At 43.5% G+C, this 27,437-nt stretch overlaps 1 protein-coding gene across 11 annotated transcripts in view; it reads right to left on the bottom strand.

The window, feature by feature from the left end:
- LOC126998380 (partitioning defective 3 homolog) overlaps positions 1 to 27,437 on the bottom strand; it is a 108,822-nt gene that overhangs the window by 27,170 nt on the left and 54,215 nt on the right. For 10 of the 11 annotated variants that reach the window (XM_050859985.1, XM_050859989.1, XM_050859993.1 and 7 more), the window contains exons 2-3: positions 3,474 to 4,081; positions 106 to 306 (exon numbers count right to left, since the gene is read on the bottom strand). In XM_050859985.1, coding sequence (XP_050715942.1) covers positions 106 to 306; positions 3,474 to 3,695 — 423 coding nt within the window. In that variant the 5' untranslated portion in view covers positions 3,696 to 4,081. The remainder of the gene's footprint in view (positions 1 to 105; positions 307 to 3,473; positions 4,082 to 27,437) is intronic. The other variant, XM_050859990.1, reaches the window with a different exon arrangement.

Here is a 27,437-nt window from a genome sequence, read left to right as displayed (position 1 = left end):
TACAGTGCACAACTCAATGCATCCCAGTAATGTTGCTTTCACCAGGTCAGCTGCATCCCAAACTAAATCTAACCAAACCACAGAGAAGTAGGACAGCAGACTCACTTGAAAGATGTCAGGGGAGGGGTTTTCAGAGTCTGAGGAGGCTGAGGTGCCATCCCCACCCTGGTGCAGGCTCGGCTGCTCCTCGTAAAGGGCAATAATCTGCTCCCGGTCATCAGCTACGTCGTTGAGTCGGTCGTCAGGATCAAGGATGCCTCCGTCCAGCTGCTTCAGGTTGTGTACTGTGACCCAGGAGTGTGACGGCTGTGGAAGGAGAAAGCAGTTTTACTAACAATGTCATCCTTCGGGAAAAATAAATTTTGGATCACTGAGATCATCAAAAGCAAAGTTAGGTTATAGTAGATTAGGATATCATGCTCAATGATCAGGTAATACTGTAGTTGTGTCAGAGGAATATAGAACACTGTGGTCACAGAAAGGTAAACAGGTGATACTACTGAGAGTGAGGGGTTGCCAAGGGGGTGAATTTTGGCCCCAAAACCAATTTTCTAACAGCGAGCTCTATTTCCACTTCCATATCTAACCCATTTTCTGTAAAAGCTTGGTAGCCATACAAGATTATTTTTAATATTTGGCCAATAGTAATGTCATGCAACACCATACAACAAACAAAAAATGATAAACTAAATAATATGTAGGTGCCTATCTTAGTGGTGAGTTACATGCTTAGATTTCAAAACAATAATTCAATAATAAAGAATGCAGTATTTTTTTCAGTGGTGGTAGAGGAGTACCTATATTAAGAATATGTAATGCAGTTTATCAGATGGAAGAGGCAAATGAAAGTGGCACTGTGAATTATCTACCAATATCAGTTTGGTATCAATTAAGAAGCAATTTCATATCTAGCAAGTCTCCTTTCCTGAGTATCCCTTTCTTCTTATGTTGTCTTCCTGCCCGTACCTTGGTACACATTTATTTTTCAACTGCTTACCTTATCAACTCAATTTCTATAAAGCTTCTCATGCCTCTCCTTATCAGAGAAATACTCCTTCACTGCTATGTGCGTTATGCCATCACTGATAACACTCACTTATGCCACACTCAGGGGAGACGAGTGTACCATTCATGCCACTGTCCTTCACCCTTGAAAGTCTGACCAACAGGGGTAATGCACCAGCAGGTACTGGACAGCTTAATGCATGAGAACAATCAAGACTCATGAATTTATTCTATCCTTCAACATAAAATTTCTGGGTGTACTTCTTTCTCTCAAAACTGCTTTAGGAACATCAAAACCTAAGCACTTCGCAGTAACAGTACCTCGGGGAATGTTCTTCCCAGCACATCTAACCAATGATGATGATGACACTGATGACATGTGCGTAATATGGACTGACACAGTAGATATACACACAATAGATAAGAGACTAATTATAAATGTTGCAAGACAATATGAGTTAAGGCATGCCAATGCATTATTACATCACATCCATATATGTATGTTGGTGCCTGACAGAACAGAAGACGTAAAATTGATTTTGTTCCATCATAGTAATATAAGTATGGATCAAAATAATTAGTTTTGTCTCTAAACAGCATAAATTAAGAGGAAACTGCAAAAAATTAACATTTCCATTAAACTGGATTATCATATAAAATACAGGTATATGCCCCTCACTTTAAACAGATTTGAATAGCAGTTGTCCTCCAACATTAACATGAATTAGGGGATTAGGGGACAGAGACCTAGATTGAATACAATATGAATCACCTCTCTGCATTAGTTACAAAATAACCAACTCGTGTGATCACTGTTATGAAAGATTTAGTCAGTTACACATGATCAAAATTAAATACACTATGACATTGCCTTATTCTTGTTTACAGTGAATACTGACTGCTTGTCAAGTGTGTGCTTGATACTGACATGTGTGACACTGAAAACACACTCTAAAAGGCTTCCCCAACTTTCTCTCAAGTGAGTCATATGGTCAAAGCAGACCTGACTGTGCCAGTTTTCATTAGGGCAGTGACTGAGCTTCCAAGCAGTAGCACCAACTAGCACTGGTCACCCCTGACCTTAAAAGTCTATCATGTTCATGAATATAATAAAGTTGCCGAAACTCTGCTTCTGTCAATACTCAGTAATAAACAGCAAACTCCTACTGGTGAATGCAGTACTCTCTCTTTTTCCCCATCTAGATACAACTTATCTGAACACACGACATTTGAGTGATATCAAGAGATAAGGGAACAAGAAACAAAAATGCTTGAAATCGCTGCTCGGTATTGTCAAGTTGCCTCAACCATCTCATTAAACTGCTCCTCCAGCCTTGCACAAACTCTTTGTCTGCGTGCAAAATCTGCAACACTATCTGAACCTATCTCGAATACGATTTTCAAGGATCTATTTTTCTGAAAATAGTTTGCAGTACTTTCTCAAAAAATAAAATCTACAATTTTTTTTAAATACGTAGTGATTTTGAGTGTCAACTTTCCATTCCTCAAGGACTTTCCATCTGATTTTTCATACATGAAGACTTTGAATGCTCAACTTTTCTTTCCCTTAAGTGATATTCAAGGAGATTTAGAATAAATTTCTTGTCCTGTGGTATACCTACAATATAATGTTTCTCAGCACAGTCTGGCAAAACGCATTATTATACTATTATGTCGTATATTCCACCAAGGGCTCAGAATGGTAGTCCACACTGCCACAGGACGCTGGCACTCACAAAAGGAGAGGAACAAACAGATAATGGACAGTTCATCTTCGACCACCCATAATGTCCTTGTCAAGGCCACACATCCCTCTGAGAACAAAGGATGAAAGCTGCTCGTCACGAGTGTCCGGGCAATGAGATGTAAATGTATTAGTGATCTTATGTGAAGAGATTCCGTGAACTACTAATAGACTACCGTGACGCAACGACACCTGAACACCCATCACAATGCCGGGACTGAGAGAATTTGCTGTAAGAAGTGATCGCCGGAAGGAAGGACCGACACTGATAACCTCGTAATGGTAATAATGGTTGTGTGTGTGTGTGTGTGTGTAAGAGAGAGAGAGAGAGAGAGAGAGAATTTTCGCAGACATGGGAGATCTTTTTACTACAATATCGAAGAAATAGACCCTGAAGTGTGTGTGTGTGTGTGTGTGTGTGTGTGTGTCCGTCCGTCCGTCCATTAGTTTCGAGGACGAGGAGGAACAAAAAAGACCACGGGAAGTATGATAATTGAATCTAACAATGGAAATAGAACGTGGGAAGACACTAATAACAAGAATAACAATAAAATAATAATAATAATAATACTTTCAAAATGTTCCTGAGCAGCGAGCGAGCAAACAGACCGACGGATGGAAAGCTGTGAGGGAGTTTTCTGGTCATCCATCCATTTCAATCCGTCCACTCCCTCACACAGCCATTCCGAAGGTGGGGGGAGGGGGTCCTTTTTAAAGTTCTTACCTTCTTGGGCAGCGCGAGGGTCTTGTGGTGCTTATGAACGTTGTAAGAGTGTGAGCGGGAGAAGAAACGGGTAAGCTTCTCGGCCACGTTCACCACCTCGGAGTAGTGAACCTTGAGCTCGCCGGGGAGGTTCAGGAGGCTGCGGGAGGCGCCAGTGTTACCGCCGACGGTCACCGCGAGGGAGGGAGGCGCGGCAGCGACACTCCGGCTCCTCATGCGCATGGTGGCCGAGGCGGGCTGGAGATGGCGGCCTCTCGCTGGGCTCCTGCTGGCTGGGTGCGTGGATGGATGGATGGCCTCAGGGTTTCACTTCACTTCAGGCAGCGAAAGTCCTCCTCAGCGCTTTGCAGGCCCGCCGGTATCGTGACAACCGCCGTGTTTCTCTCCCCCAACTCTCCCCGTGGCGCAGTAAAAATAAAGCTAAAAAACTTCACTCCACGGACTGGTTCACCTATTATTGTTTCCGCTGGTGGCTCTTTTTTTCTTCTTCGGCGACGAGCTCTCTCTTACTCCCCCCTCGCCTTATTGTGTTCACTTTAATTAACGGGCCGGTCGTTTCATTAGTTCGTTTCGCTCGTCACATCCCTCCACCTGTCTGCTGTTAGTACCTGGAGACATCAATCCTGCATTAACACCCATTTCAGCCTTGAGGTGCGCCAGGGTGTGTACTTGCCCCGAGGCCGTCATTCCTCGGTCACATTACACAGCCCGGCACACTGGCAGCTGTCAAGGCCGCGGAGGGTGGATGGCGTGAGCAACCAACCAGCCCGTCGCCGCGCACAGGACGCTGAATTGATTGCTACATGAGAAAGTGGCGGCATTGTTGTGTTACGGGAACGTGTGTGTGTGTGGTCTCGCACGAAAGACGCTATTGTTGCTACTGATGGTGGTGATGGTGGTGGTAGCGGTGGTGCCGAGGAATGCGTATTAATGCGAGACTAATGAGTGTTCCTCCGCCCCGGCCTTGAGTCACCCTTGAACGCCATCCGAGGAGATCCCGAAACCCTGCTGATACGTACGTGTGTGCAGAACGACAATAACAACGACTGAATGAACGGAAAGAAGGGGCAATGAGAACGAGAATCCGAAGTGATGAGTAAAGCATAGGCAGAACGAGGTAAATGCACTACAAAAGAGGAATACCGAATACAAAACACTCAGCACAAAAAAAATAGCTGAGAGCGCGGAAAAAGTGCGCGAATTGCAAGTGTAATGAGCAAAGCGCGTACTACTGCTTCCCTCTTCTTGCATCTCCCCCCCTTTACCTTCCCTCTCCTCCCTTCTCCTTCCATCTCTCCCCCTCCCCTACCTCTATTTGCCTTCTCCTCCCCTCCCCCTCACGGCTCCCCTCTTCTTCATCTCTTTATCTCCCTTCCCCTTCCCATCACTACTTCCTTCTCCATCCATCTCTCCCCCTCCCCTACTTCTATTTGCCTTCTCCTCCCCTCCCCCTCACGGCTCCCCTCTTCTTTCATCTCTTTATCTCCCTTCCCCTTCCCCATCACTACTCCCTTCTTCCATCTCTCCCCCTCCCCTACCTCTTTTGCCTTCTCTCTCCCCCCTCCCTCTCCTTCCATTTCTTCCTCCCCCTCCCTCTTACCTCTTTTGCCTTCCCTTTTCTCTCTCTCACTACCCCCTCTTAGCATTTTTCTCCATTCCTTCTGCCACTTGTACCTCCCCTCTCCTTACATCTCCCCCCCTTCCCTCCAGTCATCACTTTTGCCTTCCCTCCCTCACTCAGTAGCGGATATGACATCACAGTCGGCCCTGGACAAGGAGGAATGCGGCGGCGGCGGCGACACTGCGAGCAAACACCCACGCCCTCTACAATTCCTGGCGCGGCCGCTGCACTACTGAAGGACCTTGTGGAGTGGTGGGCCTCAGATTATAAGCCTCTGTTCGACCCTTTAAGTGAGAGAGAGGGAGACTTCAATGATGCCTTTCTTTACTCCTCTCTCTCTCTCTCTCTCTCTCTCTCTCTCTCTCTCTCTCTCTCTCTCTCTCTCTCTCTCACCACTAATGAAAACAAAGACTGGTGCAAAATCATCCTCTCTCTCTCTCTTCTCTCTTTTTCTCCCTCGTCCACCCATCTCTCTCTCTCTCTCTCTCTCTCTCTCTCTCTCTCTCTCTCTCTCTCTCTCTCTCTCTCTCACCTGACCCACCACGACCCCCTTACCCCCTCCTCCCCCCAGCCGCCTCCACACCACTCCACACCGCTACGAAAACAGTTCCACCTAACCTTGGCAAATACCTTATCTTCTTTTTTTCTTGTTGTTGTTGTTGTTGTTGTCTTCCATCATGCTCTCTCTCTCTCTCTCTCTCTCTCTCTCTCTCTCTCTCTCTCTCTCTCTCTCTCTCTCTCTCACATGGATTGGGCGCCGACTGGAATTCGCTCCATCCGCTCCCCCTCCCCCCCATCATCTCCCCTCCACCACCTCCATGAACGACTACTATTTCCTCTCTCTCTCTCTCTCTCTCTCTCTCTCTCTCTCTCTCTCTCTCTCTCTCTCTCTCTCTCTCTCTCCAGACAGGACGTGACAGCATCATCATCATCATCAGCATCACCACCACCACCAGCATCCGTTCGGGTATTCCTTTGTCAAGACTAAACCGCCGAAGACCTCATCCATTTCATCTCCCTCTCTAGTCTATACAACCTTTCCTCCCTCCCTCACCTTCGCTCTTCCTCCTCTTCTTCCTTCTCCTCCTCCTCCTACTCCTACTACTACAATCGCTACTACTTCGTCATCTCTTCTTCACGTTATTTTCTTGTCTGTTTGTTTTTTGTATTCCTGGTCTAAGTTTTCCTCTCTTCGTTATTTGTTTATCTTTTTGTCTCCCTATTCCTTCTTTCTTTCAGTTTTCTCAGTTATTTCTTTTCTTATCTCTCGTCTTTTCTCCCCCTTTCCTTTTCTCTTTTCAGTTTCTTCTAAGTTATTTTCTTACCTCCACCTTTATCCCATTCCACACTCTCTTTTCAGCTTTCTCCTTAGTTATTTTCTTGTACATTTTCTCAGTTCATTTTCTGTTATATTTTATTCTACGTTATTTTATTAGCCTCTTTTTCTTCCATTTCTTCTCTTTATCGGTTTCATTTCTTCTTCTCTACGTTACCCTCTTATCTCCTTTATCTCATTTTTAACCCCTTTCCAGTTATTCCTCTTATCTCTTTCTCCCTTTCGCTGACTCATTTTCACTTTCAATTCGCATATGTTTTCGTCTGCCTTTCCTTTACAATTTGATATTCTTTTACTTTTGCCTTTCCTCGTCTTCGCCCTCTCCTTTTTTTCCCCCTCACTACTTTCATTTTACTTTCATTGCCTTCTCCCTTTCTCCTCTTCCTCCTCCTCCTCCTTCTCTCCAATCTCTTCCTCCACCTGTTCCATGCTGTCCATACTTTCACTTTTGTCGTACTATTTCTCTTTTTTTTTCTTCTTCGGGGTGGCGTGGGGGAGGAGGTGGGGAGGGAGGGGGGGGGGGAGGAAGGTACACGTGCTTGCTTTCCCTTCCCTCTCAATTGCTACCACTTTCATCTCTCATCATATTCTTCGCAACTCCCCCCCCCCAACTTCCCCTCCCTCTCTCCCTCCTCTTTCTCATACCCTCCCCCCTTTCAGCTTCTCTTCTCTCCTCCTCTCCTCTCTCCCATGATCTTAACTTCCTCTCGTCTCCCAACTATTTTTTGGGGTGGGTCCAATTCACTATTTTCGCTTTCGTTTCATTTTTTTTTTAATTTACTTTCGTTCTCGGTTTTACTTTCCTTTTTCATTTTCTACTTATTTTCATTTCAGGGTTTTTGTTCCAAGTCTTTTCCTGCTTGGCTTCTTTCCTCCTATTCTGATGCATAATTTTCGCTTACGTTTATATTTTTTTTCTTCTTTTCTCGTTCTTCGTTCGCTTTCGTTTCATTCTTATTTTCGTTTTGGTCATCACATTACGTTGTACTTTATATTTCAGCGGTATTTTTTTTTCAAGTCTTCTCCTGTTTGCATTGTTTCCTCCTATTCTAATTCATCATATTCGCTTTCGTTCCTCATTTCATCTTCGTTTTCCTCATTTTTCTTATTTTATATTCTACTTCACATTTTACCATTTTCTCAAGTCTTTCTTCCCCGTTTTCGTTCCTTTTTATTATCTTCGTTCTCCTTCACAGTTTTCTTATTTATGTTCTACTTATAATTCTAACATTTTTCGCAATCTGTTCCAGCTCGCACTTTTTCCTCCTTTTCACACTCCTAAACAGAGTCTGACTCAACGCTCAAATTACACGTTTCAAGCTACTTCATTCAACGTTTTTGTACATCTGTTCCCTCCCCCAATGTTTTTCCTTTTATAATATTATACCTCGTTGTTATTGCTATTTTCATTTTTGCTATTATTTCCATTAAGTATTTGTCATCCCCTATGCATCCGTTTTCGTTGTCATTTTTTTTCTTTCCAAAGCATTTTTTTTTATCTATTTCCCCTTAATACTGCTTTTTTTTTCCTAATCTTGTCGTTCTTGCTATTGTTTCCACTAAATAGGTTATTCGTCCCCTCACTTCATCACTTTTCCTTCTCATTTGTTTCTTTCTAATGCAGTTTTTATTATCTGTTTGCCCCTAATACTGCTTTTTTCCCTAATCCTCGTCATTCTTGCTATTAATTCCAGTTTTCCACTAAGTAGGCTATTCGTCTCCTCAGTTCATCACTTCTCATTCTCATTCTAATCTGCAATTTTCCCTCGATCTTGCAACTTATCCTCTTCATCTCACTTTGCAGCTCTCCAAGTCTCGCCTTTCTCCAGGTTATCAATATTTTCTTCAATCTATTTTTTCCCCACGCTCTTTCCTTATCAAAATATATCTCCATGATCTACACCTTCTTCATTTATTTTATCTGCACTTTCTTCTTCGATCTATATTTTGTTCCCACGCTCTTCACTAATGATCGTTCTTAATTATTACACCTTTCTCTTTTTTTCCTCCTTTTCGATGTTATTTTTTTCATTATCTACGTTTTTTTTTTCTCACCTACCGTACAGTTTCTCCTTTAATGTTTTTTTCTTCTGAAGTTCTCTTATAATCGTACTTCATTTCAATACTTCTTTTCTTTCTCTTCCTCTTCCACCTCCTCAATGTTATTATTACTATTCTCTCCATTCTTTTCCACGCAACACATACCGTTTTCCCTTCCACAGTTTTCCACTTCTATACCATCCACCTGGTGTTGTCTTTCTCTCTAACTTCCCTTCGACTTTATATACTTTTCCCTTTTTCCTCCTCCTCCTCCTTCTCTCCATCCTTTTCCACGCAATATATACCAATTTCTCTTTTCATATTTTTCCACTTTTATTCCGTCCACCTGTTGCTGTTGTTGTCTTTTCCTCTCTTTAACTTCTTCCCTTTTTCCTCCTCCTCCTCCTCCTCCTCCTTCTCTCTATCCTTTTCTATGCAATATACACCAATTTCTCTTTTTATATTTTTTTCCACTTTTATTCCGTCCACCTGCTGCTGTTTTTTTTTTCCCTTATTTAATTTCTTCCCTTTTTCTACCTTTCCTTTTTTCCTCTTCCTCCTCCTTCTCCTTCTTTTCTCCATCCTTTTCCAGACAATTTCAAACGTTTTCTCTTCCATATATTTTTTTCATCTTTATTCCGTGCATCAGCTGTTGTGCCTTTCCCCTCTTCCCCTCCTTAACTTCTTCCCTCCAGCTTTTTCCTTCCCTTTCCCTTTTCCTCCTCCTCCTTATTGATGTTCTGTCCATCATCTTCCATATATTTTTCCACATCGATTTCGTCCACCTGTTAATGAGTCTTTCCCCTTTTCCCCTCTTGCAACTTTTTCTCTTCAGCTTTTTTCTTCTCTTTCTTTTTATTTCTCTCCTCATCCCTCCTTTCCCTCCCCCCCACGACCTCCCAACCCGGTACCCGCATCACACGAAGAGAATGGAACAGCGCCTCGGGCATGGAAAAGTATTTGTTAAGTTCTCATCAAGCACAGCGGGGGAGGTGGGGGTGGAGAGAGAGAGAGAGAGAGAGAGAGAGAGAGAGAGAGACCTAATATAAGAACACAAGAGAAAAGAGAAAGAAAACAAAGAGAAACGAAAAAGAAAGGCAATATAAGAAAAGGAAAAAAAGAGTAAACAGAAAACAGAAGAAAGGAAACAAAGAGAAAACAAAACAAAAGAGAGAAGAAAGGAAATAAGAAAACGAAAGGAAACAAAAATAATGGAAATAAAAAAGAAAAAAGAAAAAGAGAGAGAGAGAGAGAGAGAGAGAAAGGCCGGTGCACCCTCACTTTCTAGCGGGGCCGCCTCGTCACTCCGGCGTTATGTGGACCCAAACAAAAACTTCCCACGCAGAAGGAGGAAGAAGAAGACGAAGAAGAAGACGAAGAAGAGGAAGAAGAAGGAGAAGAAGAAGACTGAAAATGCTGCTGGTTATGTTGGTGCAGGGCCGTCACACACACACACACACACACACACACACACACACACACACATGAACTGGTCAATCAGGCTTCTCTTCTCACACGGCTCGGTACTCAGTAAGCCTGCACCCGCCCCCCCGCCTCCCACCCTTTTCCCACCCAGCCCTCACCTTACCTAACACACACACACACAGTCTCTCTCTCTCTCTCTCTCTCTCTCTCTCTCTCTCTCTCTCTCTCTCTCTCTCTCTCTCTCTCTTCGCTTTTCTTTTTTTTATATTTCCTCTATTTTTCTCTAATTTCGTTTTCTTATTTCCTTCCTTCCCTGTTTTGTTTTGTTTTCTCTTTGTTTCCTTTCTTGCTTTCTCTTTTCCTTTCCTTATATTGCATTTCTTTTTCTTTTCTCTTTGTTTTCTTTTTCTTTTCTCATGTGTTCTTATATTACCTTTCTCTCTCTCTCTCTCTCTCTCTCTCTCTCTCTCTCTCTCTCTCTCTCTCTCTCTCTCTCTCTCTCTCATCCTTATTTTATTATTAGTCCACACCAAAACAAAGGCCTTTCCCAGCATTTTCCACCTCTGTCTGTCGTTACTCAATCCTGCCCCATCACATGCTCTAATTTCATCTCTCCACCTGGTCCTCGTTAGCCTTGACTTCTACCATTTCTGGGTTGCCACTCTGTTTCTTTGGTTGTCCGTCATTTATCAGTTCCACGCGTGATATGACCAGCCAAAGTCCATTTTTTAAATATTCTAAATCGTCATTGAAACATCCACCTTTGTCTCTTCTCTAATGCACGATGCTTGCTTTTCTGTGTAAGTTAAGGCGAGTATTGTTATTACCCATTCCACTCTATGCGCCTCTTAGTTTCATATCGAAGTCTTTTGTCTCTCTGAATCGTAGGCCTAGGCTGGAAGAATACCCTGATTATACGCTAAATGGCAACTTGTAACTCATGATATTACTATGATTACCAAAAGCACTCCATCCTATTCCTAATCGAAGTCATTTTTTTTTCGCGGGCTAAATTTCCACTAAATGTTGCTCTTAGATATTTGTATGTCTTATTCAACTCTCTTAAATGTCATTCTCGATAGTATTTTTTATCCTACCTACAAACTAATTTATTACACATGACTTTTTTTTCTTTAAACTCTTCTTCAGAACCAGTTTCAGACTCGGTTCATTGATCATTATTTGCAAGTTTTCCCATAATAACTTGGTACGACTATAGCGCAGCCTCTCAAGTCACTACTATTATATCTAGTCAAAAGCATGCAACGCTCATATCCTTATCCTTTCTAACTTATAATCTTCATCCAAACTTCTATTCCTAATATTCTCATCATCTTTTCCTACTTTATACATCACTTATATATCCGTCCCTTGAAAGACTCTCCATCACCATAATCACCACACCATTACCACCATCACCACCACCACCGACGCCGCCACCATCATCACAACCATCAGGACTATCATCACACTTTGTATCTGTCTGGCGGTGTGACTAACCTCTGACCTCCCCATACTTCCTCACACCATCCTCTATACCTTGATCTTGCCCATCACATCTGTACTCTCTCTCTCTCTCTCTCTCTCTCTCTCTCTCTCTCTCTCTCTCTCTCTCTCTCTCTCTCTTCGGACAGTCCGCAACGAGAAAAAATCGTCCGTATCTATTAAAGAGCATACCCATTGACCTCTCTCTCACACACACACACACACACACACACACACACACACACACACACACACACACACACACACAGCCCCTTCACCTTTCTTCAATGGCGCTTTCCCTCGCCCTTTCTCCACCCTTTGCTCCCTTCACTCGACTTACAGCCTCTCCCACTCACCCTTTCCTACTCCGATTCTCTGCGCTCCCTCCCCACCACCCATCCACAAAACCCATTCCACTCACCTCAACCCCCCCCCCCTCTCTCTCTCTCTCTCTCTCTCGACATCAAGTATATTCATGCCCCTTCTTCTTCTTCTTGTTTTTCTTTAACGTTTGGTCATAATCCCCCCTCCCCCCTCTCTGTCTTTGCCCCTTTCCTCTCCTCCCTCCCCCTCTCCCCTCATTTCTAACACTCTTATCAACACCCTACCCTCACCCTCATCACCAACAACACCCCCCTCTCCTTAACACCCACCACCACAATCATCACCACGCCCATCTCCACCTCCTTCCCCCCATCACCCCCACCATCATCAACGCCACGCCCACACCGCACCTCCCGTTAGTCTTCCTCGCCCCTCCCTTCTCTCCTCCACCCGACCTTGCTCCGTCCTATATGCCCCTCCCTCCTCCTCCTCCACAATCCTAAGGAGTCACCGCTGCTCCTGACTAAGAGTATATCAGGAGGAGGAGGAGAGGAAGGCTGGACTCCCGCCAACATACATCCTACACAATCGAGAGAGAGAGAGAGAGAGAGAGAGAGAGAGAGAGAGAGAGAGAGAAATCAGGTGTCTCGGTGGTAGATTAGGCAACAAGACAACACTTGAAGAGCAAACACACACACACACACACACACACACACACAGCTGTTGACCACCACTAACGGTGCAGTGGTGGTATGTATAGGTACGTGTGTGTGTGTGTGTGTGTGTGTGTGTGTGTGTGTGTGTGTGTGTGTGTGTGTGTGTGTGTGTGTGTGTGTCGGGAAATAAAAAAAAATAAAAAAAGATGAAAGGCTTAAAAGAGTAACAAGATGAGTAGAAAGGAGGAGGAGGAGGAGGTTACAGCTGAAGGCCTATGAATCTCTCACTCTCTCTCTCTCTCTCTCTCTCTCTCTCTCTCTCTCTCTCTCTCTCTCTCTCTCTCTCTCTCTCTCTCTCTCTCTCTGTGGTCATAAGACAAACATGTTTTCCTTCCTCTCTCTCCATCTCTGGTTCAATGTCAACTTCTCCCCTCCCTCCCTCCTCTTCTCCCCCCTTCCCCCCTCCCCTCCCCCCAGTAGCCTAGATATGTCTGCCTGTGTTACTAAGTTATTGTTCACCTCCCCTCCCCTCCCCTCCCTTTCCCTTGTTCCCCTTCTTCACTATTTACTTTTATCTCCCCTTCCCCGATTTCTGCTGTCGTCCTCACCTATCTTTTTAATTTATTTCTCCCCTTCCTTTCGTCCATCTCTCTCTCTCTCTCTCTCTCTCTCTCTCTCTCTCTCTCTCTCTCTCTCTCTCTCTCTCTCTCTCTCTCTCTCTCTCTCTCTCTCCTTCTCTCTTTTATCTCTTCTTTCTTTTTTTTATATATTTCCTATCTTTTTCCTTAAATTTCTCTATCTACCTTCTTTCAAATTTCTCTCCACTTTCAACTCTCTCTCTCTCTCTCTCTCTCTCTCTCTCTCTCTCTCTCTCTCTCTCTCTCTCTCTCTCTCTCTCTCTCTCTCTCTCTCTCTCTCTCTCTCATCTATTTATCTACCAGTTCTTCCCCTTTTCCTTATTTAATACTATCTCCCTTTCCCCTTTTTATTTCCCCCATCCGCCCTCTCTTCTTTCTCCTTCCTTCTTTTCTTATTCTGTCTCCCCTTCTCCCTACATACAAATCTCAGTTATATTATCTTCCCGCTTCTTCTCGTCCCTCCCTATTTATATCTTCCATTCCCCAGTTTTCATCTGCCTATACTTTATTTACCTAGTTCATTATCCCGAGTTCTCTCTCTCCTTCCCTTTCCTCCATACTTTAATACTCCATTCCCCACTTTCTTCTACTCCTCCCCTATTTACCTGTCTTATTCTCCCCTACCCTCCCATTAACCTCCCCAGCCTACCTATCACCCACTTCTCTCCCCTTCCTTATTCCTCTATTTACTTCTCTCATTCTCCCCTTCCCTCTTCCTTATCCTTCCTATATTTACTTTTCTCATTCTCCCCTTCCCTTTTCCTTATCGCCCATCTCTCCCCTTCCTTATTCTTCCTCTATTTACTTATCCCATTCTCCCCTTCCCTTTTCCTTCTCTTTCTCAAACACCTTCATATTAACGCCTTCCTCCTTTCTCTTATGCAATTTCTAACCTTTATATCGTCACCTTCGTAAACAAACCGCCTAAGTCATTATTTTCTACTTTACAGGAAATCAGAAAAGAATCGTCATTATCTCATTTGGCTTATGGTTTAGGCAGAAATGAAAAGGTCAATTCTAGAACACTCAAACCCTGAATAACGAAAGCAACTATACAAAAATGGGCGTCACATGTTGAAGAATTGATGCAAATATAAACCTGGAAATCGTTGAAAAATTACTTAGGCGATTATATTATGAGTGACGATAGGCCTTTTTAAGTTATCTTTTCTCTTAACACTCTTCATATCATAATTCTCCTCTCCTCCTTTCTCTTATACAAGTTTAACCCTTTACCAATATTTTTTCCCCCCCTCTCTTCTATACCCTTCCTTTCCACACACTTCCTCTAATTAGCAGTTAATCCTTCTTCTCCTTCCCTTCTAATTCCTCTTGTTAACTCTACATCATCTTCTCCCTTCACTTCTCCAAAATCCTCTCCCCCTTATTTATCAGTTTCCTTTCCCTCCCTTAACTTATCTCATTTTTTATTTTCTCCTCTTTTTTAAGTGTAACTATCCTATTCCTTTTCTTTCCCTTCTCTTCCCTCTCACTTCTCATACCAATCACTTACTTCCCATCCCTTTCCTTCCATTTCTTTCACTTTCATTCCCTTTCTTTTAATTTCCATCCCTCCCATTCTTTTTTTCCCTTCTCATCACATTCCTTCCCTTTCTTTTACTTCCCATTCCTTTCTTGCATTTCCTCTCAATTCCCATTCCTTTCTTTCACTCCCAATCCCTTTTCTTCACTCCCTTCCCTTAATCTTCTACTATACTCCCAATCCCTTCTTTCCTGTATATACATCGTCTTCACTGCCAACCCGTATCCTCCTCCTCCTTCCCTTCCACTTCCCAGCCTCCTCCTCCTCCCCTTTCCCGCCAGCTTAAACCAGTGTTGCTCCCTTACGTAAAAAATAACCTTTCCTAAGCCTCTTCCCTTCTCCTTAACCCTTCAATCTTCTTCCTTTCCTCCGTCTCTTTCTCCCTTCCTTCTTCCTCTTCCTCCCTAGGTGCAAATGACCACTACTCGAACTGACCGCCTTCCTCCCTTCCTTCCTTCCTTTGCCGTCCGTCCCTCCCTTCTTTCTCCCCTCCCTGGACTGACCACTGCCGTTCCCTCCTCCTCCTCCTCCTCCTCTCAGTCCTCTGCCCTTTCCAGTGTACTCACGTGGTAACAATACCAAAACGAGAGCGAGGACACACACACACACACACACACACACACACACACACACACACACACACACACACACACACACACACACACACACACAGCTTAGACTCAATGCCCTCACGTAGGCTTGCAAGAGATGGGGGTGGGAGGAGAAGGGGAGGGGGGAGGGAGGGAATAATAAAAGATGAAAAAAAAGCAAGAGGAACGGAGAGGTAAAACACATATTGGAAGCGGTTCATCCTTACCTAACACACTGACCGTTACCTGTGTGTGTGTGTGTGTGTGTGTGTGTGTGTGTGTGTGTGTGTGTGTGTGTGTGTGTGTCTAGGCATGGGGTACTGTTGCTCTTTTCTTCCTTTCTTCCCTCCCTCCCTCATCTTACATTCCTTTGCATCTTCTTATGTTCCTCCTCATATTTCTCTTTATCCTTTCCTTTTCTTTCCCTTGTCTCATTTATCTATGTTTCTTTATGATGTTATTTCATTCTCGATACTTCCTTTTTTTTCCATTTACTCTTTCTTCCCTTCTTCACTGATCTTTCCCTCTTCTTCTCCTTCCCTTCCATATTTAGTCTATCTTTCTGCCTCCTTTCCTCTTCTCTCTTATCTTCTCGCCTCTCTACATCAGCTGCTCTTCCTACCCTTCTTCGCTCCTTTTCCCTTTCCTTCCTTTCTTCTTTATCATCTACAACTTCACCTTCCTTCTTCCCCTCTTCTTCTCCTTCCCTTCCATATTTAGTCTATCTTTCTGCATCCTTTCCTCTTTTATCTTCTCGCCTCTCTACATCAGCCGCTCTTCCTACCCTTCTTCACTCCTCTTCCTTTTCCTTCCTTTCTTCTTTATTCATCTACAACTTCACCTTCCTTCCATTTCTCTATCTCTGCTCTATCTACACTATCTTTTCACCCCTTTCTTTTATATATTTCTAAGCCTCGTCTTCTATTATTCATGTTCAACCATTTTTTTCCCTTTCCTTCCTTCCTTCTTTTCTCCCATCTTCTACTAATCTTCTTTTCCCCATCTTCCTCACCTCCAGCTTCCAACCACAACTAACCGTTACTCGCCTTCCTTCCACAACCTCTTCTCTTTCCTCCTCCTCCTCCTCCTCCTCTTCTTCATTATTCATCACCATCACTGTCATTACCACCACCTACTCCACCATAATTTTTTTTTCTCCTCCTCCCTTTCCCACATCATCATCATTTCTCTTTCTCTGCATTTTTCTACAAACGCAGCGGCAATCAAGGGGGGGGGGGGGAGAGAGAGAGAGAGAGAGAGAGAGAGAGAGAGAGAGAGAGAGACAGACTAGTTTTATTTCTCCACTGCAAACATTTCTTTCTCTCTCTCTCTATTTCCACACTCATGACTTTTGCATTGTTGGTTTTATTTTCTTTCTTATTTTTTCGTCAAAGTCATTCTGCTCGTCACTTTTTTTTCTTCTTTTTTTTGCTCATCATCGTTCATTTTGACTCGCTTCTTATTTTTCAACCTGTCAATACCTTTTTTTTCTTTTCATTCTTTCTTTTCTCCTTCCGTTTATTCCACATCATCACCTATTCCTTCCATTTCACACCCTTAGCAATAATAACAAATAATACTTAATAATAATAATAATAATAATAATAATAATAATAATAATAATAAAAGAAGAAAGATTAAGTTCACTCATCCATGTTAGTGTGTGTGTGTGTGTGTGTGTGTGTGTACTCCTACTGCTTCACGTGATAACAAGATTCCAATGTGATTATCAAACCTTTGTTCTGGGATGAGAGAGAGAGAGAGAGAGAGAGAGAGAGAGAGAGAGAGAGAGAGAGAGAGAGAGAGAGAGAGAGAGAGAGAGAGAGAGGATAGGGCTATTTTTTTCATATAACAAGTGAATTCATCGAGTTTCACACCACACAAACGAAATACAGAGTGAGTGAATGAGTGAGAGTGCGTGAGTGAGTGTGTGAGTGAGTGAGTGAGTGTGAGAGTGCTTGCGTGAGTGTATGAGTGAGTGGGTGAGTGAGTGAGTGCATGAGTGGTGAGTGAGTGAGATTTTCCCAGCCTCTATAACATATACATTCGCCAATATTGTGCAAGAGCCTGAAGGTTAAGACAGAGAGATAGAACGTATGAAAAAAAAGAAAGAAAATATGTTGGAAAGAAAATGAATGCAAGAACGAGAGAGAGAATGCAAGGAGTAAAGGAAAACGGGAAAAATAAAAGGGAGGAAGAGGAATGAAAATAAAATAAAAATGGGCGGAAAAGATGATAAAGAAAAAGAGAGAAATGGAAGACAAGAAAAAGAGAAATGGAGAACAAGAAAAAAAGAGAAATGGAGAACAAGAAAAAGAGAGAAATGGAGAACAAGAAAAAGAGAGAAATGGAGGACAAGAAAAAGAGAGAAATGGAGAACAAGAAAAAGAGAAATGGAGGACAAGAAAAAGAGAGAAATGGAGGACAAGAAAAAGAGAGAAATGGAGGACAAGAAAAAGAGAGAAATGGAGAACAAGAAAAAGAGAAAAATGAAGGACAAGAAAAAGAGAGAAATGAAGGACAAGAAAAAGAGAGAAATGGAGAACAAGAAAAAGAGAGAAAAGAGGAAACACGAAAAAGAGAAATGGAGGACAAGAAAAAGAGAGAAATGGAGAACAAGAAAAAGAGAGAAATGGAGGACAAGAAAAAGAGAGAAATGGAGAACAAGAAAAAGAGAGAAATGGAGGACAAGAAAAAGAGAGAAATGGAGAACAAGAAAAAGAGAGAAATGGAGGACAAGAAAAAGAGAGAAATGGAGGACAAGAAAAAGAGAGAAATGGAGAACAAGAAAAAGAGAAAAATGAAGGACAAGAAAAAGAGAGAAATGGAGGACAAGAAAAAGAGAGAAATGGAGGACAAGAAAAAGAGAGAAATGGAGGACAAGAAAAAGAGAGAAATGGAGGACAAGAAAAAGAGAAAAGGAGGACAAGAAAAAGAGAGAAATGGAGGACAAGAAAAAGAGAAATGGAGGACAAGAAAAGAGAGAAATGGAGGACAAGAAAAGAGAGAAATGGAGGACAAGAAAAGAGAGAAATGGAGTACATGAAAAAGAGATAAATGGAGGACAAGAAAAAGAGAGAAATGGAGGACAAGAAAAAGAGAGAAATGGAGGACAAGAAAAAGAGAGAAATGGAGGACAAGAAAAAGATAGAAATGGAGGACATGAAAAAGAGAGAAATGGAGGACAAGAAAAAGAGAGAAATGGAGAACAAGAAAAAGAGAGAAATGGAGGACAAGAAAAAGAGAGAAATGGAGGACAAGAAAAAGAGAGAAATGGAGGACAAGAAAAAGAGAGAAATGGAGGACAAGAAAAAGAGAGAAATGGAGGACAAGAAAAAGAGAGAAATGGAGGACAAGAAAAAGAGAGAAATGGAGGACAAGAAAAAGAGAAAAGGAGGACAAGAAAAAGAGAGAAATGGAGGACAAGAAAAAGAGAGAAAAGGAGGACAAGAAAAAGAGAGAAAAGGAGGACAAGAAAAAGAGAGAAAAGGAGGACAAGAAAAAGAGAGAAAAGGAGGACAAGAAAAAGAGATAAAAGGAGGACAAGAAAAAGAGAGAAATGGAGGACAAGAAAAAGAGAGAAATGGAGGACAAGAAAAAGAGAGAAATGGAGGACAAGAAAAAGAGAGAAATGGAGGACAAGAAAAAGAGAGAAATGGAGGACAAGAAAAAGAGAGAAATGGAGAACAAGAAAAAGAGAGAAATGGAGGACAAGAAAAAGAGAGAAATGGAGAACAAGAAAAAGAGAGAAATGGAGGACAAGAAAAAGAGAGAAATGGAGGACAAGAAAAAGAGAGAAATGGAGGACAAGAAAAAGAGAGAAATGGAGGACAAGAAAAAGAGAGAAATGGAGGACAAGAAAAAGAGAGAAATGGAGGACAAGAAAAAGAGAGAAATGGAGGACAAGAAAAAGAGAAAAGGAGGACAAGAAAAAGAAAAAAATGAAAGAAAGGGAATGAGAAAAAAGGAAGGCGAAAGACAATAGAGAAAGTAAAAAGAAAGAAAAAGGGAGGACAAGAAAAGAGGAAAGAAGACAGGGAAAAATAGAAAGGAAAATGGACGCCTTGGAAGTCATAATTAGCTTGTGTTTGAATTACAATTATATTTCTAAGTCGGTTTAGTATTCGCTACACACAAACGTACATACTCGTATACATAATAACCATCCTATTTCCACACACACACACACACACACACACACACACACACACAGGCTCATCGTTCTCTTCTAGTTATACACGTACATACATAAACATAAATATCAGTCTACCTTATCATATATATACATACATGCATACATACATACCAGTCTTCTCGTTCACATACACACACACACACACACACACACACACACACACATACAGGTTCCGCATTCTCTTCACATTACTGTATACACGTACATACTGATAGCTTTACTGATACACATACATACATACATACATACATACATATATACTTACTAACAATTCTATTTTATAAAGACACATTCGAACACATATATACAGGTTTCTCTCTCTATCGTTATAATACATATTTCACCCACGCTCGGCTTATGTATCAGAACGAGAAATGAAAACACACAAAAAATAGAAAAAAAAAATAACTTGCTTCTTTCCTCAACTTCTGAAAAAAAAAAAAAAAATAACAAATGAAAAAAACTTGAATGACCAGATTTAGAGATAGAGAGAGAGAGAGAGAGAGAGAGAGAGAGAGAGAGAGAGAGAGAGAGAGAGAGAGAGAGAGAGAGAGAGAGAGAGAGAGAGAGAAAACATATTTACTCAGGCGCAGACCAACACCACCACCATCAACCCCACTAACGCCCCCACCCCCTCCCCCACCCCCCCATCACCGCCACACGCCCTCACATCAACAAACAAAACACGACCGTCACTCCGCAGGGAATTCTGGGGCGTAAACACTTGATACGAGGAGGAGGAGGAGGAGGAGGATTGGTATAAGAGGATGGTCAGGGTTGGTAGATGTTAAGTATATGCAAAGGAAGGAAGGAAGGAAGGAAGGAAGGAAGGAGGAAAAAAAGGAAGGGAGGAAGCATGGAAAGAAAGGTGGAAGGAAGGAAGGAAGGAAGCATGGGAGGAAAGGTGGAAGGAAGGAAGGGAGGGAGGATGGAATAAAGAAAAACATTAAATAAACAAATAAAGAAAAAGAAGGAAGCAAATAATGAATGCAAAAAAAAAGAAGAGAAGAGGACGAGATAAATAAATGTGAGGAAAAGAAAAAAAAAGCCAAAGATAAAAGATGATAGAGTTAAGCAAAAGTAAATACGTTGCTGAGTAAAGGAAGATTAGAAGGAAGGGAAAAAAATGAATAGAAGGAGGGAGGGAAGGATGAATGAAGAGGAAGCAAGGTAAAAAAAAAATGGGGGGGCAGAGGAAACGGAAAGAGGAAGGAGATATCAACGCTACACAAAGAGGGAGATAAGAGATGTCAATGCTACAAAGGAAGGAAGAGGAGGAGGAGGAGGAGGAGGTAAAAAGAAGGGCAGGATGGAAAGGCAGGGGAAAAGATAGGAAAGGAAGGGAAGGTAGAGGAAGGAATGGGAAGGGAAGAGGCGGAAGATGATGCAGAAAGGGAAGGGAAGAGAAGAGATTGGAGGGAAGAGATAAGGTAAGGTAAGGTAAGGATAGGAAAGGAAGGGAAGGTAGAGGAAGGAATGGGAAGGGAAGAGAATGAAATGAAGTAGGAGGCGGAGGAGGGTCAGAAAAGGGAAGGGAAGAGGAGTTGGAGGGAAGGGGGCAGAAGCAAGGCAAGGCAAGGCAAGGTAAGTTAAGGTAAGGATAGGAAAGGAAGGGAAGGTAGGGGAAGGAATGGGAAGGTAGGGGAAGGGAAGAGGATGATATGAATTAGGAGGCGGAAAAAACATGGAAAACATGGACTAGCAGGCAGCAGAAAGCCTGTTGGCTCATTACTAGGCTGCCTGCGTTCAGTGATTTAATCAATCCGTTTGCCATAGGAATGGCTTGCAGGGAAGGATTAAAGCACTTGTGTACCTACTCTTGGGAACGTTCAGTTCACACCCATTGCAGCAAAGTGGCGATCAATGCGTTTCTTGAAGGAGTTTATGGTCTCTGCGCTAACCACTTCTGCAGGAAGGCTGTTCCAGTGGCGAACAACTCTATTTGAGAAATAACTCCTGCCGATGTCGGTATTGCATTGCTTTGCTTGAATTGTTTTTCCGTTGTTTCTTGTTCTCAGGTTCGTTTGTAGCGTGAAGAGTTTGGAGTGATCAACGTTGCTGAGCTTGTTCAGGTACTTAAAGACTTGTATCATGTCTCCCCGCAGGCGTCTCTTTTCCAACGTGAAGAGGTTGAGTCGCTCGAGTCGTTCTTCATAGGGTTTCGTCCTCAGTGATGGTATCATCTTCGTGGCGCGGCGCTGTACTCTCTCAAGTAATTCAATGTCTTTCCTGTAATTAGGAGACCAGAATTGCACGGCGTATTCCAGGTGGGGCCTTACCAGCGAATTATACAAGGATAACATAACTCCCGGCGTCTTGTATTCGAAGTTCCTCGATATGAACCCAAGCATTGTATTGGCTTTCTTACAGGCGGACTTGCAGTGTTTTTTTTTTTTTTTTTTTTTTACGTTATTGCCTATTGCGCCGGTAGGCATCTTCCCGGTGGGAGGAGAATGGAAGAGAAGGGGTTGGAGGGAAGGGAGCAGAAGTAAGGTAACGTAAGGTAAGATTAGGAAAGGTAAGGTAAGGTAAGGTAACGGGGTGAAACGGGAAGGGGTTGTAGGATATGGGGCCAGAAGGCAGAAAGGGATGGGAAAGCGGTGTGAAGGAAGGGAAGGGGTAGGAGCAGGGAGGAAAGGATGGGGTGGAAGAGGAGGGGCAGGAAGGGAGGAGGAGGGAGAGAAGCGGGGGCAGGAAGGGAAGGGCAGGTGTAGGAAGAGAAAGAGGACGAATGGACAGGAAGAGAAAGACAGGAGGAGGAGGAGGAGGAGGAGGTGGAGGGTGGATGCAGGAGGGAGGAGAAAGGGGGCAGTTGACAGGAAAGGGAAGGGAAGGACCATGGGAAGGACAGTAGTAGGAGGAGGTGGAGGCAGAAAGGGGTGTGAGGGGGGGGGGGAAAGGAAGGAGAGCAGAATGGGGAAGGAGGGGGAAAGGATGGGGAGGTAGGGGGAGGAAGAGAGGCAGGAAGGGGGAGAAAAGTGTACAAGAGAGGAAGGGGAAGGGAAAGAAAGCAGAAAGAGGGAGGAGACGGAAGGGGAACAGGATGGGAAGGGAGGGAGGGAGAGAGAATGGGGAAGGAGAGGGAGCAGAATGAGGAGGGAGGGAGGGAAAACAGCAGTAGGAGAGAAGATATTAACATGGGGGAAGGAGGGAACAAGTAAATTGAAATAAAGATGGCGATAAGGGAAGTGAAGGACAAAAATGAATAAAAAGAAGGAAGGAGTGAAGAAGGGAGACACCAAAAGAAGGAATATAAGGAAGAAGGCGGTGACGACAGAGGGAAGGCGTGAAGGATACATCAGGAGGGAGTGGAGGAAGGAGAATACTGAAGAGGATCCGCGTTCAGCATACAGAAAATCAAAAACGCAAATATTAACCCAACAAATATAACAGGGCAGAGGAAGGACAGGGGAAAGAAATGAAGGTGGAGGAAAAGAAAAAAAAGGCGACGGAGAAGTTAATGAAAAAGGTTGAAGAGGAGAAAGGGATGGGAGAGCGAAGAGAGAGAAGGGAATCAGGGAAGGGAAGGAGACGGGAATATGGAAACGAGAAGAGAAGGAATTTAAGGAAGGGAAAGAAGATATATGATGAGAAGGGGAGGAGAGAAGAGAGAAAAGGAAGGAATTAAGGAAGAAAGATGGAGGAGGAAAGAAGAGGAACAGGGAAGGAGAGGAGAGAAAGGGAATTAAGGAAGGAGAGAGAGAGAGAGAGAGAGAGAGAGAGAGAGAGAGAGAGAGAGAGAGAGAGAGAGAGAGAGAGAGAGAGAGAGAGAGAGAGAGAGAGAGAGAAGGGGGGGGGACCTAGAGTCATCTTAAAATAAATAAAGTTTAGAAGTATTTACTCTCAAAATAAAGAGAATGGACTGATGAAATGAGAGAAGAAAGAAGGGAAGAAAAAGAGAAGGACAGGGCAAAGGAGGTGGAGGAAAGGGAGAGGGGAAAAGGGGGGAGAGGGAAGGGACACCAATATTAAAGAGAAAAAGTTGAAAGGTTAAGATGGAGCCAGGAGGAGGCGGAGGAGGAGGAGGAGAAGAAGGAGGAGGTTAAAAATAAAAGGAGAACTGTGAGAAGAATGTGTGTGTGTGCATAAGAGAGAGAGAGAGAGAGAGAGAGAGAGAGAGAGAGAGAGAGAGAGAGAGAGAGAGAGAGAGAGAGAGAGAGAGAGAGAGAGAGAGAGAGAGAGAGAGAGCAGAGGGCAGGGCGTGGCGTCAACAAGGAAGAAAAAAAGTAGTAAAATTGAAGGAAGGAAGGAAGGAAGGAGACAACAGGCATAGAGAAACAAGCTAGAAAAAGGAGGAAGAGGAGGAGACGAAGAAGAGGAAGAAAACAAAGGAATGAGGAAGATATCAAGAGGAAGGGAAGGAGAGAGTAGAGACATAACAGAAGAAGGAAGAGAAGGAGGCAGGTGGTGATAAAAGGGAGTGAGTGATAAACTAGAATAAGGGGAGGAATGAAAGGGGGAAAAGGGGAAGGAAAGGAAGGAGGGAGGGAAAAAAGCAGGAGAAGATATTAACACGGGGGAAGGAGGGAGTAAGCTGAAATAAAGATGAGGTGATGAAGGGAATGGAGGAGAAAAATTAATAAAAGGAAAGAAGGAATGAAGAAGGGAGAAGGGAGAAGGTGAAGACAGAGGGAAGGATTGAAGGATACATCAGGAGGGAGGGAAGGAAGGAGTGGAGGGAGGGAGTGAATAGATATCAACAGGAGGGAGGGAAGGAAGGACAGAGGGGAGGAGAGACGGAGTGAAGGAAGGACAGAGGGAAGGAGAGAGGAAGGGAGGAGATATCAACAGGGGGGAAGGAAGGACAGAGGGAAGGAGAGACGGAGGGAAGGAGGGAGGGAGGGAGGAAGGACAGAGGGAAGGAGAGACGGAGGGAAAGAGGGAGGGAGGGAGGGAGGAGATATCAACAGGAGGGAGAGAAGGAATCCACTCCCAAAGACACTCCCCAGACCTGATCCGATCACGTCAAACACAGCCTGAAACATGATCTCTCTCTCTCTCTCTCTCTCTCTCTCTCTCTCTCTCTCTCTCTCTCACACACACACACACACCTTTGATTTGCACTGTTATTTTTAAGTGACAAATCATCTGGAGTGTTTACTTTGGGAGGAATGGGTTCAAGGGGATGTTTGTTCTCTCTCTCTCTCTCTCTCTCTCTCTCTCTCTCTCTCTCTCTCTCTCTCTCTCTCTCTCTCTCTTTCTGTGGTCGAAGTACTGTGCCAAGGACGCTGTTGATTGGGCAGTCCTGTCTATATACGGGTCTCTCTCTCTCTCTCTCTCTCTCTCTCTCTCTCTCTCTCTCTCTCTCTCTCGTGTGTAAATGTGAGAAAACGAAACAAAAGGAGAAAAGAGAAGGAATGGAAGAGAAAATAGGCATATAACAAAACGAAGAGAATGACTGAAGAAGGCAAGAGATGAAAGGAAATGTTAGAATGAATGGGACACAATTTAAAGAGACGATGATTTAATGGGAGAAAGAAAGGGATTAAAGAACTGATGGGAAATAGTAAGAACATAAGAACTAGAAAAAATAAAACAACTCGAAGAGGCCGGTAGGTCTATGCAAGGCAGCTCCTGTGAACCTAACCCCACCTAACATCACCCATCATTGAATTTATCTAAACTTTTATTTCTTTTAGTGTATATTTTATTGGTATTCACGACATGATTGCCAAGCCTGTTCCACACATCCACCACTCTGTTGGTGAGCCAATTCTCGTCTGTGTCCTTGTTGAATCTGAATGATAGAGAGGAAGGAAAGAATGCTGACAGAGACGGGAAGGGAAAAAAAGGAGGATTGAGTTCACTAAGGGAATTAAACATATGAACTGAAAGGAGAGAGAGAGAGAGAGAGAGAGAGAGAGAGAGAGAGAAAGGGCAGAGAAGGTAGTGGGGGGAGGAGGGAACAGTGAGGAAGGAAGTGATGCAACACACACACACACACACACACACACACACACACACACACACACTTACTTGCAGACACGGACACGATGTAAATGCAAGCAGCTGTGTGTGTGTGTGCATGTATGTGTGTGTCTGTGTGTGTGTGTGTGTGTGTGTGTGTGTGTGTGTGTGTGTGTGTGTGTACATGCCCGTCTATATATGTGCGCATTACTCACATGTACACGTAATTTGCATGTAAGTCACTCCCTGTGTATACCCAATGGTATGCATATGTATGTATGTATGTGTGTATGTATGTAGCCTGTTTGTGTGTGTGTGTGTGTGTGTGTGTGTGTGTGTACGTAAATATGTATGTTCACGCCTACATACAAACCAATCTAATGTCAATACCACGTCCACACCACTATCACCACCACCACCACCACAATCACCACCACCAATACTACCACCACGATCAGTTTCACCTTTCCCACCACCAACACCATTACGACCACCACCACCACCACCACCATCACCTTCTCTACTTCCACCTCCACCACCACCATCAACTTCTCTACCTCCACGTCCACTACCATCACCACCACCTCCACCACCACCACAATCACCACCATCAACTTCTCTACCTCCACGTCCACTACCATCACCACCACACCACCATTACCTTTCCTACCTCCAGTTCCACTACCACCACCACCACCACCACTTCCTCCACACCCCACTTCCTTCCACTGACAAAAATCAAATTCTCCCCCCTCCTCCTCCTCCTCCTCCTCGAAGACAAAAGCAAATCAGTATTATGTGCAATTATTCCTGAGGGAGGAGGAGGAGGACGAAAAAGAGGAGTGAAAATGCGGGGAAATGAAATATAACAGAGAGAGAGAGAGAGAGAGAGAGAGAGAGAGAGAGAGAGAGAGAGAGAGAGAGAGAGAGATGATGCACTGTTGTTTGAAGAGATAGGCAGGGAGGGAGGAAGGGGTGGAAGAGAAGGGAAGGGAGGCAAAAAGGAGGAAGGGAGGGACAGACAGAAAGGGACAAAGGGAGAAAGTGAGAGAAAGGGATAAGAGAAAGTTCGGACAAAGACAAGCGAAGGAAAAACAGGAGGAGGAGGAGGAGGAGGAGGAGGAGGAGATGGAAGAAAGAGGACGAAAAATGTAAAGGAATTGAGGAAAGTTGAGAAGCGGGAAGACGTTACAATGAGACAGGAGAATGAGACGAGGAAAAAAGAAGAGACAATGAACGAGGAGGAGGAACACAAAGGAACATAAAGGAAGAACAAACAACAGCAGATTTGATGGTCCTTACGAGGCTGTTTGTGACAAGCTACACTAAATATCTAATCAAAGGTGGAAGATGAAGGACAGCAAAGGCGAAGGTAGAGGAGGAGGAGGAGGAGGAGGAGGAAGACGAAGAAGTGGAGACCAAAAACAAGGCAGTATTAGCAGTGGCAGTGGTCGTAATAGTAGTAGTAGTAGTAGTAGTAGTAGTAGTAGTAGTAGTCGTGGTAGTAGTAGTGAATAAAAAGTTAAACAAAGAGATAATATTAATCCAGAATCACAGAACAAAAGAAAACAAACAAAAGAATAAGACAATGTTGTAATAAGAAATATATATAAAAAAAAGAATGAGAACAAAATGTAATCACTGAAAAAAAGCAAATTAAACACACACACACACACACACACACACACACACACACACACACACACAAGCACGCATACATACATACATTAGGTCAACGTCCCCCACCTGCCTTCCTCCTCCTCCTCCTCCTCCTCCTCTTCCTCCTCCTCCTCCTTCTCCTCCCCCTCCTCCTCCTCCTTCTCAACTCTATTCACGTGTTGGAGAAAAGCGATCACGATTTATTTTGGCTTCTTTCCTCCTCCTCCTCCTCTTCCTCTTTCACCTCCAATCTGACCTCTACCTCCTTCACTTCCTTCTCTTCGTCACCCCTCCTCCTCCTCTTCTTTCTTTCCTCCAGGTCTCAGGGGAAGAGGTAGCAGGAAGGTATGAGGAAGAGGAGGAGGGAGGAAGGAAAAGGAGAGGAAGGAGGAGGAGGGAAATTGTTCGGGTCATAACCTCTACCACAAACTGAGGCTGTCGTGCAAGGAGGAGGAGGAGGAGGAGGAGGAAGAGGAGGAGGAGGAGGAGGAGGAGGAGGAGGACTGGATTATTTGCTGTGTAAGTAAATTTCCTTTCACCTGTTT

The sequence above is a fragment of the Eriocheir sinensis genome, chromosome 14, assembly GCF_024679095.1.
Source record: "Eriocheir sinensis breed Jianghai 21 chromosome 14, ASM2467909v1, whole genome shotgun sequence".
NCBI lineage: Eukaryota > Metazoa > Arthropoda > Malacostraca > Decapoda > Varunidae > Eriocheir > Eriocheir sinensis.
Note: the sequence above shows the minus strand (reverse complement) of the source record. Positions and strands in the feature narration are given on the sequence as shown.